General features: G+C 50.8%; 7 protein-coding genes across 7 annotated transcripts; 3 read left to right on the plus strand and 4 right to left on the minus strand.

Moving 5' to 3' along the window:
* Positions 1 to 809: 809 nt before the first annotated feature.
* An11g07670 (uncharacterized protein) lies at positions 810 to 4,679 on the plus strand (the record flags this gene model as incomplete). The annotated part of the gene is made up of 8 exons (XM_059750401.1): positions 810 to 1,521; positions 1,575 to 2,000; positions 2,189 to 2,308; positions 2,395 to 2,477; positions 2,589 to 3,308; positions 3,489 to 3,615; positions 3,824 to 3,870; positions 3,939 to 4,679. 8 exons carry the CDS (start codon positions 810 to 812, stop codon positions 4,677 to 4,679), a joined length of 2,976 nt encoding a protein of 991 aa, XP_059604310.1.
* A 446-nt stretch (positions 4,680 to 5,125) lies between these two features.
* On the minus strand, positions 5,126 to 6,926 carry An11g07680 (uncharacterized protein; the record flags this gene model as incomplete). Its single annotated transcript, XM_001394700.3, has 3 exons — positions 5,126 to 6,638; positions 6,726 to 6,828; positions 6,896 to 6,926. 3 exons carry the CDS (start codon positions 6,924 to 6,926, stop codon positions 5,126 to 5,128), a joined length of 1,647 nt encoding a protein of 548 aa, XP_001394737.3.
* Positions 6,927 to 7,236: 310 nt separating this feature from the next.
* Positions 7,237 to 8,468, plus strand: An11g07690 (uncharacterized protein; the record flags this gene model as incomplete). Its single annotated transcript, XM_001394701.3, has 5 exons — positions 7,237 to 7,293; positions 7,351 to 7,486; positions 7,555 to 7,674; positions 7,732 to 8,392; positions 8,438 to 8,468. 5 exons carry the CDS (start codon positions 7,237 to 7,239, stop codon positions 8,466 to 8,468), a joined length of 1,005 nt encoding a protein of 334 aa, XP_001394738.3.
* A 210-nt stretch (positions 8,469 to 8,678) lies between these two features.
* Positions 8,679 to 11,677, minus strand: An11g07700 (uncharacterized protein; the record flags this gene model as incomplete). Its single annotated transcript, XM_059750402.1, has 5 exons — positions 8,679 to 9,874; positions 9,965 to 10,716; positions 10,763 to 10,904; positions 11,032 to 11,497; positions 11,609 to 11,677. 5 exons carry the CDS (start codon positions 11,675 to 11,677, stop codon positions 8,679 to 8,681), a joined length of 2,625 nt encoding a protein of 874 aa, XP_059604311.1.
* Positions 11,678 to 12,913: 1,236 nt separating this feature from the next.
* An11g07710 (hypothetical protein) lies at positions 12,914 to 14,198 on the minus strand (the record flags this gene model as incomplete). The annotated part of the gene is made up of 4 exons (XM_059750403.1): positions 12,914 to 13,064; positions 13,152 to 13,504; positions 13,559 to 13,850; positions 13,912 to 14,198. 4 exons carry the CDS (start codon positions 14,196 to 14,198, stop codon positions 12,914 to 12,916), a joined length of 1,083 nt encoding a protein of 360 aa, XP_059604312.1.
* A 603-nt stretch (positions 14,199 to 14,801) lies between these two features.
* An11g07720 (hypothetical protein) lies at positions 14,802 to 15,938 on the plus strand (the record flags this gene model as incomplete). Its single annotated transcript, XM_059750404.1, has 2 exons — positions 14,802 to 14,836; positions 14,885 to 15,938. The coding sequence occupies 2 exons, from the start codon at positions 14,802 to 14,804 to the stop codon at positions 15,936 to 15,938; spliced, it is 1,089 nt and encodes a 362-aa protein (XP_059604313.1).
* Positions 15,939 to 17,511: 1,573 nt separating this feature from the next.
* On the minus strand, positions 17,512 to 20,358 carry An11g07730 (uncharacterized protein; the record flags this gene model as incomplete). The annotated part of the gene is made up of 8 exons (XM_059750405.1): positions 17,512 to 17,559; positions 17,604 to 17,658; positions 17,864 to 17,986; positions 18,246 to 18,720; positions 18,777 to 19,386; positions 19,460 to 19,525; positions 19,594 to 19,745; positions 19,797 to 20,358. 8 exons carry the CDS (start codon positions 20,356 to 20,358, stop codon positions 17,512 to 17,514), a joined length of 2,091 nt encoding a protein of 696 aa, XP_059604314.1.
* Positions 20,359 to 20,629: the final 271 nt, after the last annotated feature.

Consider the following 20,629-nt stretch of genomic DNA (forward strand, 5'->3'; position numbering starts at 1 on the left):
TTCGGATTTTGGCGTCGGAGGTCATGTATTATAGTCATTATAAGCGTTTGTTTCTGCATATAGGATTTGATTCTCTAGAAGATATGGATATGATTTCTAACCGAATTAATTTACCTACTGAACATGTTATGTTTATATTAATTGCCAAGAGTCGCCATCCAACAAGTGACGGATAGCCCCGACTGTCCCGTGATTCCTTCATATAGCCAATGCGGGGAATTAATATGAGATGCGGGGATGGCCCCCGACCCAAACCAGACTAGTCCGCCCTCACCTCTACAAGGCAACTCTTTCCGGCTTTCCTCATCCACTTACTCTCACACTCAATGGCCCCAGAACCTCCATGACCCCATCACGCAAACCACGACATCGTCTGATCGCTGGCTGGTAATTGCACAACGACCTATCATTATTCCCAGATTGTCACGCTAACCATTTTCTTCAGTCAAAGATGTCGGAGTAAGTTTCTAGGCCGCCCTCTCACTTCCACCGAATGTAATTGAAGATGCTAGTATATGAGGACTAATTTGTCGCACATTTAGTCCGTCATCTGAAGTGTTCGTACTCCCCACAGTTCTTCCTCCTGGCCTTCGACTAACACGTCTCATATACAGGCGACACCAATTCCCCAGCTTGCAGCCATTGTCGCCGGGCAGGCGTAGACTGCGAGAGAGGGATAAACGTGCGCTTCCGAAACGGTCTAGAGATTCTTGGTAATGATGATACACTATTTCCGGAAAAGCATTTGTGGCCATACTTGATGGGTCCGCGTTGGTAATCCCTTTTTCTCTTTGACGGTCGGCGGCGTCATGCTAATCTTCGAAACTGCTCAAGTGAGGTTCGTTGATGAAACGGTCATCATTAAGCGGCTGTATGAGGTTGTAGAGTCAGAGCACGATGGCTCGACCGAGCAGTCTCGTGGGGTCAATGATGCCCCTGTAACTCCGATCGGGACTGGGCAGTATCAAGCCCTCGAGCAGTATACGCCGCCATTGACGGGTGATAATCATCCGCTACAGACTCTGTACCATAATGGTCGCTCGTCTGAGTTGGGATTGTTGATGGGAAATGCTTTTCAGCATTCTGACAGAAATCCTGGGAGGGAGGTGCAGACTGATAGTTTGGTGCAGGAACCAAGATTCTCGTTTAACGAGAGAGAAGCGACGTTAATGCGTAATTATGTTGAGAATATGGCTTTGTGGGTAGGAGCGGATGATTGGTATTTTGAATTTCTTGTTCTTGCCGCTGACCCCTCAAAGGCAGACATAACCGACCCTCATCGACACTTTGAAATAGAGGTGCCCGTGAGAGCAATGCAGGATCCGGTTCTGCGATACGCTATCTTCGCTTTCTCTTCTCGTCACGTGGAGCGGCAGAGGAAGGGAAATGAAGCAGAAGCGCTGCAATATCATAACCACTGCCTGCAGCTGCTGATTCCTACATTATCTGGAACAGGAGGTGACTTGACTGATGTTGTTCTCGCTACTGTTGCGATCCTACGCCAACACGAGGAAATGGAGTGTATACGACCCTAACTAATGCGACGGAAGAATTCCAAGGCTCACTCAGTATAGATGATGATAACCAGTTCCATCTGACAGGAGCCACGCGTATAATAAACTCTGTCTCCTCTTTTGGATCCTCGGGCGGGTTGGGTGAAGCGGCAGCCTGGCTCTGTCTCCGTGAGGACATTCACGTATCACTGATCTCGCAAAAGCCCTTACGAACAAATTTGGAAAGCTTCCATCATTCCGATATATTCCTGAGAGACGATGACTTCGCATGGGCAGCTCGAATGGTCTTTCTATTAGCCAAAGTATTGAAATGTGCGTTCAATCAGGTGTCTTCGCCAGAATATACTGCGCTGCAGAGTATTGCTCAGGAAGTAGAGGACTGGTATGCCAGGAAGCCGTCCTCATTCCAGCCTCTGCGCGAGCTCCCTCGTGGAAAGGATGCTTCGTGTCGATTTCCAGAGGTCTGGATGTTACTACCGGTGCACGGTGAGTAACCCGACAATTGCCCGAGCGAGACTTATTAATGGTTCACAACTTAGTGGTCGGAACTCAGTACTACCATATTGCCAAGATAGTTCTTGCCTTTTCTTGTTGCCCAAGTCCTCCGCTGGCTTACGAAAGTTTCAGAAATTCACGAAACATCGAGGTACGTTGACTTGAATTTAGAAAGATAGTTCCTCCTAACTATCTCAAGAAAACAATACGATATCACCTTTTCATGGTGCTTGGACTGGCCAAGTCAAACCCCAAAGCGGAGAATACGCTTTTCACCGCACGGCATAGCCTGGTAGCGTGTAAGTGACATGGCAGTCGAGTCATGTGGCATGGACTAACGCTCGCATCAAACTTTTCCTCTGCTTGAGACTAACATCAGTACTAGGGGGCTGGGTCATTCGGCAAAAAGCGGACCAGCAGGCTGCAGAGATTCTCCTGAAAGAAATGTGGACGAGAACGGGGTGGGATGTGGCTGCATCGATCCAGTCTTTACGAGAGCAATGGGCCGACGAAGAGACCGACTGCTGAACTGACCCGAACATATACCGAAACCCGAGCGCTGATACTCAATAGTGACAGGTGTATCATTCGGCAAAACGGAGCGCTATGCGCTGTGCCACCTATCTCAGGATAGGTCGACTCCAACAGTCCCAGCACGTCACCAGCTTTGCCCTTGTTCTGAGTCCAGTCAAGTGTGGATCTCGGCCAGGCAGCCGTCGTCCGCATTGCCCCTGTGATGAGTCCGGCCACGCTATGAGACCTGCCAGGCAAATCGATGCAGAAACGTTGGGAGTGCGTCTCTGTGCTGGACTCTCGTTCTCTCTATCAGTTTTAATTCGCCCGGGCATATGCACCGGTGGATTAGCACCATCTGATCAAGTGGCTGAAAGCTTAAAAGAACGATATGACCGCCGGGATATTGCGACACATGCCGATTGGCAGATAATGGCCGTAGATATAACTGGCGCTCAGGACTGCTGGGCTGTAGGCGTCACATTGGGCATGACTTCACTGCACCAACTCATGCGACAACCGATGCGATGCAGTTTCGCGGACCAGTGGAACCAAGTCCCAACCTTGAGAATTCACCTGAATCCGATCGGGCACCTCACCATCGGGCCTCATTGTAGCGGTGTAGACAGGACAAAAGTGGCAATGGATCTTGAAATCGCGAACTTAAATGGCATCTCGTGCACGTCGGACGCCCTGCATATAGCCTCGCCTATCACGCTGCGCCATTGCCATGCATGCTGCAGAGACTATCGCACCACGGAGACTGCCGGCTCCCATAGGGTCCAAGTAGAGGCAACATGAAGCCTAGACCGGAACCTCGAGGCACATTCCAATCATTCCAGAAGGATACTATCGTAGTTGTTCGGAGGAGGATTGTCGGGAGCCCGAGAACATCCATTCCACAGCAGCAAGCCAAGCAGAGCCCTAATCCGGGTGGATAACAACGCGTATACTACGTGGAGCCAGGCGGAAATGCAACCATGGAAGCCGGAAATGAGAGCATCGCGTCCGCCTCCGTTTTCATCATGGAGGAACGCCTTCAACAACACTAGCTCCTTCCAGTTCCGCCTGATCGGCTGGGGCGAAATCAATAGTCAGAAGGGAGAGGATCCAGGGGAGGCACGTGAAGTCCTGATCATCCATTTGCCCGCCTCGGTTCCGAGTCACGGCTCCGCATATTCACTTTGTTGATGCAACTAGTTCCCTCATACCCCTGAAGGTCATTTGCACATCCCATTTCCCCCCTCTTCTCCCTTTCCCCGTCTTTTTGGCCACTGCTAAAACTACTAAAGAAACTCTAGTCCCGCCCCCGGTCCAATGGCCTGTCACTTTCCCCGCATCTTGCAGAGTACTAATGCCATACCCTCTCTCCTGCTGCTGCTGCTGCTGCTGCTGCCGCTGCCAACAATAACATAGCTCTATCTATCTACTTTGCCATTGATCGAATCAATGCCTGACAACAACACTACCTCCTCCCGGCCAGTAAAAGGCCGCCACCCCTTCTCGTCTCTCCGGTCCCTTTTCACCTCTGCCGGCAAACAGGACAAGCCTTTTACTACTCCGACTGGTCTCTCCGAGCATCTACTACCCAACACCACCAACAATACTACTATTACCCACCAACCAGGCTCACCACCACAACCACCATCACAACAACCAGATTTATTCACCTCCGAAATATCCAAACCACCACTACCAAATTCACATCCAGAACCGGAAACACCCTCAGAAAAAGATACCGCCTCTTTCATCTGGGAAGACATCACCCCCCCAGCCGAGTACTACCTTTCCGACAAGACAACACCACCGTCACCACCCCCAACTTACACATACTCCCAACAAAAACAACAACAACCACAAGACAAAGAACAGGATTCCACCATGATCGACACAACCACCAGATCAATCCCCGTCTCCTCCCTCCCAGGCTACAACGACGTCAGCGGCGCCGTCATCGTCGACTACGACGGCTTCCCGCACTTCCTCTCCCCCCAGGAAGAAGAAGAAAGGAAAATGAAGCTTCAGCGCGCTGTCCAGGAGAAGATGCTGGGCTTGCCGAGACAGACTAGCTTCGAGTGGGAGAGGCCTCTGTCTGGTGGGTCGGCGGCCGGGTGGTTACCGAGGTATACACCTTCGAAGAAGGGGGCGCAGCGGTGATACCTACGTCTATATCCGTTTTATTATTTAGTTCAGGGGGTGTATGTTGGTCGATGGTCGTCTGTTGATGGATCGAATTACATACATGCCTACCTGCTGCTTTGCGCTTTGCGCTTTGTGCTCGATAGGGTCCCGGGGTTTTCCCGTGGATGAGGATATATCCGGGAGGGTATGGATACTCCATAACCTTACCCGATCGCGCTCTAGCGAAGCATTTACGATTAATGAATTATGACCGATACGACAACAGGAGAGAGAAGCGAGACAGATGTCGGGGAAGTCGAACCAAACTGTGACTTTTGTTGTGTTGTGTTGTTGTGTACCAATCCACATACCATACATAGTAATCAATCCAAGCTATATACACCCACACCTTTTCCCCCAAATACCTACTCTTAGAACAAATAGCAATCAATACTATACAGCTCCACCAAAGGAACTACACTCTAGCTCCTAAAAAGCCTCAATCCACCCTCCTCCCGATCCTCCTCACTCTCCGCGCCACTCTCCTCATCACCACTCTCCTCCCTCAATAACCCACTCGCCGTCTTGCCCAACAACGACGCAAAGAACTCCTCGCGCGCATGCTTCGTCCAGCTTCCGCGATCCTCCGGCGCCATAAAATTCTGCAACTTCTCATGCACATCGAACCGCATCTTCCGGCCCTTCGACGCCCGCGTATCCACATCCCGCTTGACCTTATCCTTCCGCATCCCCGTAACAGGGTGAATCGCCGCCCCGCCGCGCGTCGGCAGTTGTATGTGCAGGGTATCGAGGCCGTTCGTGATCGCGTCGGAGGAAGCCATGCGCTGCTCGACGAGATCGCGCAGTAGGGATTGGTAGAAGACGGTGTCGTCGTAGATGGGAGTCGTAGCTCCGCCCTCAGTAGTGGTAGTGGTAGTGTCTTGACGGACGCGCTTAGCAGCGCGGGAATGGTCGCCCGTTTCAGTCGCGACCTGGGCGTCCAGGACGGCGGTGATGGATTGCGCGCCCGAGCCGGACGGGTTGAGGAGCTTGCCGCGTGAGTTTGCGGCCGTCGTGGCGGTCGAGCCGCGGACCTTCGCGGACCATTTGTCGAGGATGGTGCGGCGGTGGGTAATCGCGGCGGATTCAAGATCGGTCATGCGCTTCCAGAGAGTCGCGGTGGGCGTGTCGGTGTCTACGCGCTTTCGCTTCTTTGGTTCCTCTGCGTTGGTGTTGTGGGCGTCGGCGAGCGCAACGCGCAAGTCTTCCAATGTGGACCAGAGGGCGAGAGCGGCGGATTCGGCGGAGGTGATGGCTTCTTCGGAGTCGGCGTCGGGGGAGGTGGCGGCGAGGGAGAGCTGGTTGATGGCTGTGAGGCCCTTTTGGAGCTTGATTCGGGTGTTGAGGAGGGCGTCGAAGGTGGCGCGCTGTTGCTTCACGGCTTTACCTTTCGCGGCGTCGGCTTTGGCCGCTTGGGAGATGCTCGCGGCGATGGTCTTTTGGTCGGTCGCCATGAGGCGGCGGAGTTCGTCGCGGTCGTCGGTGGGTTTGCGCGGTTTGGAGTCGGAGTCGGATTCTGATTCTTCGTCGTCGTCCTCGTCATCCGACTCGTCGTCTTCATCCTCCTCATCTTCGTCAGACGGCATCTCGTCCTCGTCGAAAGATCCCTCGCTGCCTTCAAGGTCGTCCGACTCGTCGGTGTCCATGTCGTCCAGCTCGACCTGCTTCTTTCCCTTCTTTGCGGACTTGGATGGGCGCTCCTCCTCCTCCTCTTCACTCTCCGAGATGTCCTCATCATCCTCGTCGCTACCCAGCTCCAGATCTTCATCTTCATCTTCCTCCTCGTCCTCCTCGTCATCATCCTCATCCTCATCGCCCGATCGCGCCGCAAACGGATCATCATCACTATCAGCCTCCAACGCCGCGCGACTTACTTTCGACCCAGCATATTGCTTTCCGAGAGAGATCGGGTCCTGCTTGCGAAGCTTCGCTTTCCTATAATGACACAATGATTTAGACAACGCCCTCCATAAACACCACACACCACCCAATAAACAAATCGAGAAATGAAGGAAAACTTACCCAACAGCCTGATAATGCTCCCTCCCCGCATTCTCATCCTTAGCACCGGCACCCTCTTCATCACTATCCTGGTTTCCGCGATCAAGATCCTCAGGGTCGTAGTCTAGAAAACAACACAATCAGAACCAGGTCCACCGAACACAAGTATCACCTGAGATTGGAATAATTACCACGAGGAGTCAAATCCTCCAACTCGGCCATCTGTTCCGCCAGAGATTTCGGAGCCATGGCTGTGATTGTTTTTGTCCGAGGGAAAAAAACAAAGCAGAGTAATGCAAATAACTAAAGCGCAGAAATTCGAAGCCCGCTGACTAGTTTCCTGCAACTTTTTTTTTCTGCCCGAGATTTCGGGATGCGGTGTCGGGATTAGTTTCTCCTTGGGGAAGGGTCTGGGCTGGATGGGGTGGGTTTTGCCGGCGGTGAGGTTTATTCTGGCAGTATTAGCTTCCATCATTAATTATAGTGGTTACTTCACTACATACTTGCTATTAATTGATCACATTTGTTCATCATGTTGGGGAAGAGATTGTTCTCCACGTTTCGGAGCTTGCAGCATGAGAACCCACTGGTACGCTCTCTTCTTCCTATTTCAATGGCATGTTTGGTGTTAATCTGGTGAATACAGGGCCTCCCTCGCTCCGGTACGCCGCCGTCTCTCCGAAGTCGTCGCGGTCTCCCCGAGAAGCGCAAGATCCGCGATGTGAAGAAGGTTATTGCTGTGTCTTCGGCGAAGGGCGGTGTTGGGAAGTCGACGATAGCGGGTATGCCTCTATACCAATATATATCTTACATCAATCAGACGAGATACTTATGTTCCTATTATCAACAGTCAACCTCGCTCTCGCCTTCGCCCGCCGCGGCATTCGCACCGGCATCCTCGACACCGACATCTTCGGTCCATCCATTCCAACCCTGTTGAATCTATCCGGCGAGCCTAGATTAGACGATAGTGCGTTCTACCATCTCCCTTGCGCAACACATAACTAACGTCACGGACCTTCAACAGAAAACTGCCTCCTCCCCCTAACCAACTACGGCCTCAAATCCATGTCCATGGGCTACCTCCTCCCCAGCACCCAACCACCCCCGAACACCGATCCGACCGAGCGAGCCCCCATGGACCCGACCCCCATTTCCTGGCGTGGCCTAATGGTCACCAAAGCGATGCACCAACTCCTCCACTCCGTATCCTGGGGTCCACTCGACGTTCTCTTCCTCGACTTGCCCCCGGGCACCGGCGACGTGCAACTCACCATCAACCAGGAAATTATCCTCGATGGGGCAGTGATCGTGACCACGCCGCAGGATATCGCGCTACGGGATGCGGTGCGCGGAATTGGCATGTTCCAGCGCATGGATGTGCCGGTGCTGGGGATGGTGAGGAATATGGCGTTCTTTGCGTGCCCGGAGTGTGGGACGCAGACGAAGATCTTTTCGCAGGGGAGGCATGTCCATGAGGGGGCGGATTGGGGGGTTGAGGCCGAGTGTAGGAGGCTCGGTGTTGGGTTTTTGGGTGATGTGCCGCTGGATGCGAGGGTTTGTGAGGATGCGGACCGCGGGGTGCCGAGTGTGGTTGCTGAGGAGGGGAAGGAGGGCAAGGAGGGGGTTAGGAGGAAGGCGTTTTTGGATGTTGCGGAGCAGGTTGCGAAGAAGGTGGGAATTGAGTGGTAAGTAGTTTGAGTTGGGAGGGATTTTGTATAGTATATATGTAGTATGATTATACCCAAAATGTGTTATGGTTAAATTCAGATTTATGTGATTGCGGTATGTACAGTCATGCAGGTACTCAAAATGGTGTATGTCTTTATAGTATTCAAACGACGGGGTATTTCAAGATAACAAAACGATAGATCAAGGCTAGGTAGAACAGTGACATATACTTGCCATGACGCAATGCAGGAAATGACAGGAGTTCAAGGGGTATATGATCTCCGACAACCATTGACTGCCAACTCAATAAGGCACATACTCCTCGGCTGTCTTGAAGAACTCGCGATCCGGCATGGTCGGACGCGCGTGCTTGTCAACTTCAGCACTGCCATTCACCCCTCCAGAATCACCATGGACACCTCCAGGTGCAGATTCAGCATCCCCCGCATCCGTTGTCGACTGCGCATCAAACGAGCGATACGCTGAGTCGCCATCGTCGCTCATCAGTCCCACCACGCCACCGGCGCGCAGCACAGCACGGGTACTGGCTTCGTCGACTCCTGTGTTGGTTACCGCAAGGGACTTCTCATCGCCGATCGTGCTGCTATCTTCAGGGAGCTCGGAGGTAAATTCGCTGCGGATAGTACCGGAACCGGCATGGGACAATGGACGTTGGCGCAGCCGTGACCATGCGCCATCTGATGTGGGGATTGCGCCGGCTTCACGGAAAAGCGTCCTTGTGCTGGCGTTCTCGTCGAGGAGCGTTTTCCCCTCGTATTCGGGTAGTAACATGAGTCGGCTGCTGGACTTACTGAGAGCTGTACCCTGCGGGGGAGAGGTTCCCAGCTGATCAACTGCGTCGGTTGACGTCTTGTGAGAGGCTACGCTCCCTTTCTCTGACCGGGTTGGAACAATGACGATATTTGTAGGATGCGAGGCAAGGGTGGCCGGTTGGGAGGACGGGCGTAAACTCTCGGCTTTCGATCTGTTGGCCTCGTCCATTGACGCTCCGGCGCGCCCGGCATCGACACTCTTTCGCTTGACCTCGCCTCCTTTCAGCTGTTCTTTCGCGATAGATCTTTCATCCTGCTTGCTGGCCAGTCTGCTCCACATGGTCATGGGGTAACTCTTGCGGCCGGTCTTGGAGGGCAAGACGCCAGGGGCATGCCGTCTCGCAGCGAGTGAACTGGGGGGAGGCAACTCGTCCTTGAACGCTTGGAGCCCGTAGGCCAGTTCCTTGATCCGCTGTCGCTGAACCCGGAGCTTTTCCTTCGCGAATTTCTCGTCCCACTCCTCCTTGGCTGCCAGCCATCCCCGAACAAGCTTGGGATTGAAAGTACCGACTTCGGAGCTGGGAATCTGGAGAACAGGGCAAGCGGATGGAGGATCAAGCGGGTAGATATTACCGCGTTTGTCGACTCGTTGACGGATCATGCGATCTTTGAAGGCCGGTAATGGATCGCCTGCTTTTCCAACCGATGCGACTGCAGTGCCGTTGGCTGTGCCATTAGTAGCGTCTCCTAGGTTTTCAGAGTCGCTGGATGACCCGGACCGCTGATCTTCGATTTCCACCTCCTCTTTCTGCGCACATGCCAGGGCCCAGGCCCCAAATTGAGCGATCGCCCGGTACATATACTTCGCTGGACGCGTGAAGCTGAGAGTGGGAGCAACGTGGCAGAGGTCGTCCCAGACTTGAAGCTGCACATGGGTACCGGGGTATTTGCGGAGGATCTCCCGTGATGGATCATGCTCATCGAGGAACTTGTCACTGGGCGGGTATGCCGTCGGGTTGGCGGCCTTATGTGCAATGTAGAACTGCTCGTCTCGTAGCATTTCGCCGCCTCCGCTTTGAATCAGCAGGGGAGGTAGACCCCCCAATGACGGCTGAAAGACAGGAGAAACAAGAGGATGGGACAAGAGTTCGTTGGTCGTGTACATGTGAATCTGGTCCTTGACCTCCACTGTTTCCCCATCAAGTACCACCTTGACAGTCTCGTGTTCGATATCGCAGGCACGTTTTGCATCGGCCGCGCTGTTCCTACGGCTCGAATACCCCTTCGCTGCTGTATCTTCGGCCTCGCTGTCATTCGGGATGGCCTTAAGAGCCTCACTCTGGCTGGCTGGGTGTTTTTTGAGGCCTTTCTTGAGCTCACGCAGCTCGTCCGCATTTGGCGGCGGCCATGCAGCGGAGGGTTTATGCCTGAAGCCATAGGGAGGAATATAATCGCCCGGGTTGTCCGCGACAATGCTGGGGAATGAATGCGTGAGGTCCACCCAGGGAGAAATTAGAATAGCACCCGCAGGCAAGGGCAGTCCTTGATCGCGACAAATGACAAGCATTCTACTAGTGTCAGCCGTTCCTCTGCTGCCCCACGCGCTTTACTTACGAGAGCACCATTCCTCCACCGGCGGAATCTCCCGCGAAAATAATCTCTTTCGGATCATGATCCTCCAACAGGTACAGGTATGCGGCCAGCGAGTCTTGTAGACTGCATGGGAACGGAAACTGCGGCGCCAGACGATATTTAGCTGGATCTCAGGAATTAGCTTTCACGGTCCACGGCTCGCTCCTAAGTAACCAGAACTCACTGCACCACGTTAGCACCCCATACAAATACAAAGCTAGTCGTGGCATCTTACCGTGCGAAAACCCGACCCTTGAGTTTCCTAGCGTGTCGCTGCATCTGATAGCGATGGGTATCCAGACTAGCAAAAAAGTACGCCCCACCGTGGATATACAGCATGATCCGCTTCTGGCTCGGATGATCGCGACTCGTCTGCTTCCGCTCGTTGTAATCATCCTTCATCTCAATCCACTCCCCCTTGAGGTCCTCGGCTGGTCCACGCCATTGCCACCACTCACTCCCTCCAACCCGCGCGATGCCCTTGGGGCCCAACTGCTGGTTGATAGCCTTCGCCGCTGACGACAGGTATGCCTCCGACACCGTCACGGTTTGCAGCTTCACCCAATGGGGTGCAGGCACTCTCTGGCAGGTAAAGGCCTGTAGATCCTCGACGGGATGCTTGGACGCATAGACGAGGAATTCACGCAGGATGCGGATGGCTTCATCGTAGGTGATGTGGACGTTGGGCTTCTCACGAAGCGACTTGCGATGGACGTACTGGAGACAGAGGATCAGGGTCAATGTCAGAGTCAAGGTTTCATGAACTATGACCCGAGATCAAACGGGATGGGGGATAGAAGATGAAGTGACAGCGGCAGGGCGACCCACATGCGAGATCAGGGTCTGGAGGACGGCCGGAGTGAGGGCCACACTCAAGGCAAAGGTGTTGAGTGGCATTGTGCTAGTCTAGAGGAGGTAAAGATGACCAGGACACATGGCTAGACAAGCCAGGTAAGAATTAAGAAATGAAAAGGAAAGGAAGGGAACAATGATAATAGAAAAAAGGATCGAAGATGAAGATTTAGAGTGGAGGACGCGAGCGGGTCACAAGGAATGAAGGGGGAGAAAGGGGGGAAGAAGTGGAACGAGCGTGCATGCAGCGCGAGAGGGAGAGAGCGAGATTAAGAGGGAGATAAAGGAGAGGAAAGGGACAGGAACACGATGCGATTGCCACTTGTCATTGGGCACTGCATTGTCATTGCATTGATAGTAAACGGAGAGAAGTGGAGGCTATCCAAACTCTCCCAGAATCCCAAGAGATCCCGACCGGTCGGCGGTGATGTCATGGGACCCCGTCCCTGGCAGTTCCAATCAATCAAGTCTCGTTCATCACCGCCACTCACTTTCCTGTCGATGACTTGTTTCTTTTGCCAATCTTTTGCCAACGGATGTGCATGGTTATCTAGCTGCTGCGAAGAGCCACGCGTTGCAGCAGCAAGCCAAGTCTGCACTCGCTCTCTCAGCCTCAGTCTAGTCATCACCTCCACTGCATAGCCCGCCTACAGTGGCGCTGAGTAGAAATATATTTCATAGTAGTGAAATCGTGAAATCTTCCACAATGAAGCTATAGAAGGGCCTTGACGGAGTATTTCTTATAGTTTTTAATTTGGAAATGAGCACAGGATCTGATAGTGCACATCTAGTAGAGACAGACAAAAATAAGCATACTATCATCTTATCAATTCATCTAACCTACCCAGTTGACTGGCTGTCCTATTAAAGAAGGGATCCACTCTGTACTACTCGTGCCAGACGCGGAAGGAACAAAAATGATACCAAAAAGACTTCTTTCCTCCTCCTATGGGTCTCCGTTCAGGAGGTACCAGTCTATCTTTTCATCAATATTTTATTGTATGTGGTGTATGAGTGGGACGGCACTAGTATTTATTAATATGTGCAAAGCTGAGCGTCTTCCATCTTATCTCTTCTGTTTCCCGGTGATCATCCGCTGACTGTTTCAAATACTGATGCTGTCTCACGGGAAATTGAAAGTCACCTTCTGCGGAGGGAATAATTAACTGTAATCCAGTTCAACAAGTACTTCGACAGCATCGGTTCACAAAAAAATTATTCAACCATTGCAAGCCTAACAAACCAACAAAGAAACAACCAACATTCCATGCTACATCCCAGTCATTGAAAATTAATTTTGCAAAGGGTATGCTCAGCAAAACCAGTATCACTATTATAATGAGCAGCGCATGCTGCTGATTGCATTCCCAATAGTTGCGGATCATTAAGCCGCGAAATCGGATCTCCCCCGACTCCGGGCAATGCCAAGCATCTAATTTCCCCAGAATATCTCTATTGATTTGAGATCAGTACCTTATTCAATCGTCGGTTTGGATTGACGGACGGAGAAGACTCTTACGTGTGACCATGTATCAATCCCTCACTGTTAAGGAGGGAATTGTGTGCAGCAATATCAGCTCGGAAAAAGCACTGAGTAAGTATAGGTCGAAGACTCAGTAACGAAAGCTCACGTTCCGCCTTGTATTTGATCCTCTCTGAGCATTCTTCATTATCCATGCAGCGTTCTACACACTCACCAACACAGTCCACGGTTCCAGTAGAAATGTCATACGGACAAAACCACTCCCGGGGCTTGTAATCCGCAATGACTTGCTCCAGATGTTTCCTTTTGGCAACCAGGTCTTCAGTGTGATAAATTCCAACATATTCATTACCTGTACCCTTGGCCAGCTTTTTTCCTGCAATAGAAATCTTTGGTATTCGTCAGAATGATCGCCTCAATTTTGATGATTTTAAACCACTTACATCAGCGATTTCCACCTTATTCACACAACACCACGGCAAATATTTCGTCCAAGAGCCCTTGTGTGCGTAATATTCCTGGGAAATTGTTTGCCATGCAGTAACCTCATCGGTTGGGTCAGTGATTACCACCGGAACAATCTGGCAACGCTCTTCTTTGCCCCAACAGATAAGTATCACGGGAAAATCTTTCTCAAGCATCGGCTTGAACAAATTCGCCAATTTGCTTTTCCGAATTTCATGGGCGCCGGGTGGGCGGTCGGTTGCATTTTGCCCAGATGCGGTGTCTTCTTGCCTTGAGATCTCTCAATCACTGACTTTCCTGCCTAATCCTGTTTCTCGAGTATCGAACATACCTTTGAGGACGTCGAACCCTGCGCCCCGGAGTCCGGGAAGAATTAGGCGCCGCGATGCTTGCTATAGGAGGGGAATGTTGAGTGCGTCTAGGATCGGTATGCGGAAGTATTTGTTCTCGTGTGATCCTCGGAAGGTGTGCACGTATCCACGAAATATCAATTAATTGAAGGTACCGCTGAGTCAAATCTCGATTCGCGGCGAGATAATCTGCTGGATTGCTGGGAAAATCATTGTCATAATATCTTGGTCGAGTTAATGCTCGAGTAGGCTGTCTGATATCTTGCATTTCGACTGCGAAAGGTGCAAGTGGCAGTGAATTGGAATGTCATTGAAAATCTGGTAGAAAATCATTGATTGCGAGAAGATAAGGGCAATATATAACAAAACTTTCAACCCACATCTACCAGAGAAAACAAGAGCCTTGCGGCTCGAGCTCCAAGGCTGTAATGCCGAGAGTCGATTGACTACGCCACATTGATATGTTTTGTTACGCATCTAGGTCATGTCGAGAGGGACATATGCCAAGTCAAATATCAGCCTTGCAGCCTTATCTCCAGGAGAGCCTTATTGACCAGCCCGGATAAAGATATTGAGAGGATTGGGCAGTAAGATGGGGCTGCGAAGAGATGCCAGATGCGCTCAGAGGGAGGTTAGTGTTGGGGAAGGCTTGTCCAACCATTTTACCCCTCCTCACCCCTGTCGGCGCAAAGCAAAAAGCACTTTGAGCATAAAATACGCAGCCTTGCCCTCTTCCGAAGTGGGGTGATGCCTGTGATATAAAGCCACGTCATGGCCGGAGATCCGATCGCTGATATGAGGGCAAGCTAATTCTTCATATAAACCCTCTGAATTCTGTCAAGAGAACCCACGTTTTTGTCTTCAGTTGACAATGGAGTCACGACCCAATACCTCTCTATACGCAAGGTAAACGCCGTCTCATCGTCATGATAAACATTACTAAAGAAGATGAAGGACTTTCAGAGAACCACCGATCCAGGTGATTGTAGGGAGTGCCAGGAGCACCTATTTTGTCCACCCTGGAGCATTATCATGGTGCGATAAGTCAGCACTAAGTGCACGAATCGATGGGCCATGGAAGCAGAACGGAGCTGATAGTCCAATTGACTGGTCCGACTTTGATGAGCAGACCGTCGAATGCGTCTTGAGCTACCTTTATACGCAAGATTACTACGTCCCTCAGTTGGAACATGTTCCTGATGATAGTTGCAAAAACGAAGATGACTGCCAAGGTAGGGCGTTTTCGGCTGAAGTTACAGTCGGCGATTTATTGACGTTGTTCATAGCTACTACTGGGATCGAGCCGTCTACCCCCGAGGCTGTACCAGATGATCAAGAAACACCTAACAGGCCACTAACTCCCTTGAGTCGGTGTCTCAAGGCTGGCCTACCGGCAGATAATAACCATACTGCCGCAGGCGCTTGCACCTACCGAGCATCTCAGAATCGTAATGACCACCATGGTGCTGAAATCTTGGTCCATGCGAAAGTATATTGCTTCGCACATCGTTATTGTATCCGTGAACTTGAAGACTTCGCACTGCAACGCCTCACGAAGGTTCTTATTATCATCGATGCAGAAACAGAGGCAGTGTTTCCGTATCTCGCAGATGCTATCCATGTTGTCTACGATTCGACACCGGGGGCGAGTTTGCAAGATAATCCTGCTCGGAAATTGTTATCTCAGTATGTTGCGTTGAATTACACTAGGTTGGAAAGCGAGAGCTTCGATCAAATCATGGCAGAGGGCGGTGAATTCATAGTTGATTTATCGCACAAGTTGGCCAGGCGGCTCAACATGAGTGGGATAGGTGCCGAGACTCTGGTGGAACAAATTGATGATCTTCACTTACAGATAAATGATTTGAGTCTCCGTCTTCATGATCAAGCAAGCCAGCTCAATGATGCTAGGAAAGAATTGATGGAGTGGGACAACTGGAATCGAGGAATTTCCGGAAAGTATAGAAAGGCGAGAAGGAAGGTGACATCTGGGATCGCATCCACTTAATACACCACATCGCTCAGCGGACGGTCTGAAACCGTTCAATTACACTACTTGAAATGAAACTTGACTGGATTTTAGGTTATCGTTATATACTCGGGGACATAAGAATGTACACTCCGCTGCGTCAAGCGAAGGAAATTTAGTGGTTGTATAGCTGTAGACCAAGCTCGTATGAAATCCGACAAGGTTGCCGATAAGGACCTAGCCTAAATGTTCAGGGAGTAATGGTGACTCCGGAGGTCAATATGTAGCAGCCATGCCTTGACCAAAGCCTGCTGCATCAAAAGGTGGTTAAATGTTTGGTTACCTGGCCTATTTGGCAGTGACCGTGGGTGCAGAGCTCCCGGAAATTAACGCTAAGGGCTGTCTGTACCTTCTGACCGATTTTCTCATGAAAGTATAGCCATTGTGAGCTTACGACAACACCTTTTCCTCCGCACGGATCTAGGTTGACGATATCCTCGTATTTCCTTGGTCCACCCTATATCCCCGCATCTGTCGGGTTGAACCTTATCCATGATCTCAACATGACGACATGACATCAAGCGCATTTGCATTGACTGCTCTGGCTTCCTGAATTCAAGACGTTGAAATATCTCCCTGAATTAACGTCCTAAATCTCACCATGTTTTGAACATGCAACAGGAAGCCGATGTATACCTTGAATCTCATAAACAGGTCCTTAAGTGGACCAAAGAGTTGGAGTTTTTGGGCTATATCCTCCTAGAAATAGTTGGCCCGCATGGCCTCGAAGAAAAAGGATTTCATTGTCACCAGGCCGCTGACCTTCCGGCAATTGTCGATACTCTTGAAGATGCTTGCTTCCAGCCTGGCAGTAGGCTCCGGGGTGTATTAGACCAGCAAGCCTCTAAACACTTCCGAAACCTACTTCTAAGGTCGAAGCAAATACGCAATGTGATGGCTCACCATCTTGGATTGAGTAATGAGAAAATGATGGCCCTGCAAAAAACAACGCAGGAGCTTGAACAGCAATTCCAGTCTGTTATAAGTCAAGCCGCATCAAGATATAACATTCAACAGGTATATATGATCAGAAAACATACTTACTATCAATTCCAATGAACACATTTAATCACAATCATCCCTGTCTGACCAATGTCAGGTCAATTGGTATCCCGACGACACTGAGTTCAGCGGGACAGCAGATCGTCACACTGAAACCATCTCTTTGGGCAGTGAGCCACTCCTCTACCAGCGCGAAAAAATCCTTGGAATTGCAACAGTGCCGTCAAACAGTTCGAAAAAGAAGAAGCGAAAGCAAAAGGCGACAGAAGAAAGCCGGGCGGCCCATTGGATAGCTTTCGAGGCGTCCTTGAGACGTAAGACTAGTAGAATGCAGGAAGAACAAACACGGATAATGGAGGCTAAAGCTCGAAAGCTTCAAAAATTGGAGCAGAAGTGCCATCAAAGGCGGCAGGTGAGAACGAACCAAATCAATCGCATTCTGCGTATGATGGAAGATGAAGAGAGAGATCGAAAGGTTCAACTCAGGAAAATCCTTGGCGAACAATTTGGAGCCAATGTTAGCACGGATGCACTTTTTATTCTTATTCTCCTAGCCTTGAGCTCTCCGTTCTGGCTTTTTGGATTGGCAATCCGCAAACTTGGGGTACAAATCGTGAGGTAAGGCTGATGAGAGATTCATACCTTTGAAAGCGAGGCTTTTGGAATGAGAACATGTTCCTTATAAAATTTACTAAACCTATCAAACCACAAGTTTGAGCCGTTTGATTCCGTTTACCTTCCACCAAGTTCTACCCTGTGTTGTAAGAATTCAGAGACCGCAAACGACACGGTGACCTGACGCCTTGTGACCGGAACTAGCTTGCTTCAATGTGATATACTGCAGACAACGCGCACGCCACTAGAAAGTAACAACCATGTTCGTGGACGAACATCAGACTAACCAACCGAGAAACTGTGGCCTAAAATGGTGTGGCATGAGTAAAGGCTGGTGTGAAGGCAGCTTGGCCGGTGTGGCGGTAGCGCCTCCCTTTATAATGTCGACCATTTGTAGTTCAGAAACTATCCTATATTTGTAATCTACCGGTGGATAGATTTGTCGATAAATCAAGGTTTATACATCTAACAGAGAAGGCCGTGCTAATAAGTACAATTCCCCAGCTTCTGAAGATTGAAATACATGAACGTCTCCCTAACAGCATTCCACACCATCCCACATCACCTATCCCCAGGTGGTACTTCCCCCTATCTAGGACACGCAGGTGCATTTACTATACCGCAAGTTAGCTGGAATCCTCTCCCTCTGTATGGATAGCATCTACTTACCCCTTCTTACACTTCTTCTTCTTGCAAGACGAAGAGGAGGAGGAGGAATCCTTGGTCTCCTCCGAAGACTTGGTAGTAGTTTTAGTAGCCGTCTTTGTGCTCTTGGTCGTGGTAGAAGTCTTAGTAGAGGTGGTGGTTTCCTTGGTCTTAGTGGAAGTCGAAGTGGTGGTCGTGGTATCCTTGGTCGAGGTGTCCTTGGTGCTCGTATCGTGCGAATCAGGGGTAGCCGTCGATGTGGTCTTGGTACTGGTGATGGTCGCGGTATCCTTGGCGGACGACGAGCTGGACTTCGTCGTTGCGCTAGCGGTGTCCTTCGGCTTGCTGCTAGTGGACTTGGTGGTCTGCGCTGCCTCGGCAGATCCAGAGCTGTGCTTGCTCTTGGTTGTAGTCTCGGCTTTGGTGGAAGTGCTCGTTGCGGGCGTGATCGTCGCCTTCTGCGAAGACGATGTCACTGTAGACTTGACCGTGTGCGAAGCTAAAACATGTCAGCATTGAGCTATAAAATCATCTTCTGGTATCAGAGGAACTCACCCGTCTCAGAGGCTGTGGTTGCGCCCGCAGTTTGGCTCGGCGTGGCCTTGCTGGAAGCAGAATGGGACTTCACTGCCGAAGAGGATGGGGTGGCAGTGGGTGTGCAGACAGCCGCCGACGAGGCACCGCGCTTGGCAAAGGCAGTGCCGTCAGTTGCACTCCAGTCCAGCAACTGGTTTTCGTCCCATTTCCATGACGCAGTCGGGTACTTCGCATTGAACGCATCCAGCGCTTTGCCATAGCTGTTCTTGACCCCGGCAGCATCCGCCGTGCTAGTGACTTGGGCCGAAACCGAGGAGATGCGGGTCGAGACTGCGTTCGCTTGCTCAGTCATGAATTTATTCATCCAACTCTTATACGCGGTTGCCCATCCATCCTTAGGCTTTGGGAGGTTTGAGTTGCAGGTATCTTGGTTCATGAGAGTGTCAATGCCAAGGAAAGCTTTGAACATCCGGGTGTTGGTGTCCTTGAAGTAGGTAGCAACGCTGTTGTCGCGGAGCATTGAAACAACGACTGCCAGTGTGTTCATGATGCTCAGTGCACTGCTCTGGCGGGCATCCCCAGTGCCTTCTACCGCAGCCATGCCGCTCAATGCTGTAGTCCCAAACATCTGTCCCAATGAGTCAGCAATCACTGGTCTGGTGGGAGAAGAGGGGATTGATAAAGGTGCATATTAAACTCACCGGTGCCTTGTAAGAATTGAGACGACTGTCCATGGCCACCAGTTCCGGGTATGTTTCCCCAGGCAACTGTCAATACAGATTAGCATCATCAGCCTCATTTTATTCTGGAAACTGATCTTTAAATTAATACTCACATAACTGTAGAGCTTCTGGAGCCGGGGTTTATTCACTCCTTGTTTGTTCTTGAAGGTTGTATCGATTGTGAGGAACCATTCTTTGAAACTGTCGCAGAAATCGTACTCTTCGATAATATCCGCCAGGAAGGCGTCTAGAATTTGGAGCTCGTCTAGAGATAATTAGCAAATGCATGGACTCTACAATCATGGGTCCCACTCACAAACATGATCCACGTTAATGTGAGGCATCTCCTGGTTATTCTTGTTGATTTGTGCGCCCAAGTCGAGGTAGTTTTGCAGAGAGTCCGTTTCAACGTCGTCCCAGTACCCAGCCGTTGTTTTCGGGACGTCAGCTGCATTGGCGATTGTCGTGAAAGTGACTGCAGCTTCACAGGAATCCAATTTGGGTATAAAGTAACCAAGGAAGCTATAACCGCTGGCCTTGGTTTGCCCACTTTGGATATTCTTTGAACGAAAGTATTTGGGTTTGTAGATTGTCTGCCCCAGATCGCATTTACCTAACTTCTCGGTCTTGGTATGATCGCGGCGATCATAGTAGTTCAGACCCCGCCGTCTGGTCGATGAGGTAGTGTCATCCTCGTTTTGTTCAATATCATCTTCAGTGAGAGTGGTAGGGAGGGTGTAACGCCAACAGGAAGCCTCAGCGCTCGCACTCGCACTGGCAGCTACCGCCGACGACGATGCCTGTCCGCGTGGGATGACAGAGGCTGTGGTTAGATTAACCAAAAGGAATAAAAGAGCGACAGCTTTTGAACCAGCCATGGTGAGAAATAAGTTAAATGATTGTATAAGAGTTGGTTGTGTGATGGGGGAAACAAATGCGAGGAGCGACCGCCAGGTATTTATTCTTCGCTGAAGACATTATGTTCCACTGCACCTGTCGGTATATGCCTCTAGACCCTTTCAATGCCGAACGTTTGGGGGCCATGATGTTTCAATATTGGGGCCAAACGGCGAGGCTCAGCAGGGATACGAACGGGAATACTAGTTAGGGCTCGAATGGTGTAGGATCAGCCACCGCCCCCGGCCTAAC

This window comes from Aspergillus niger (assembly GCF_000002855.4).
Source record: "Aspergillus niger supercontig An11".
NCBI lineage: Eukaryota > Fungi > Ascomycota > Eurotiomycetes > Eurotiales > Aspergillaceae > Aspergillus > Aspergillus niger.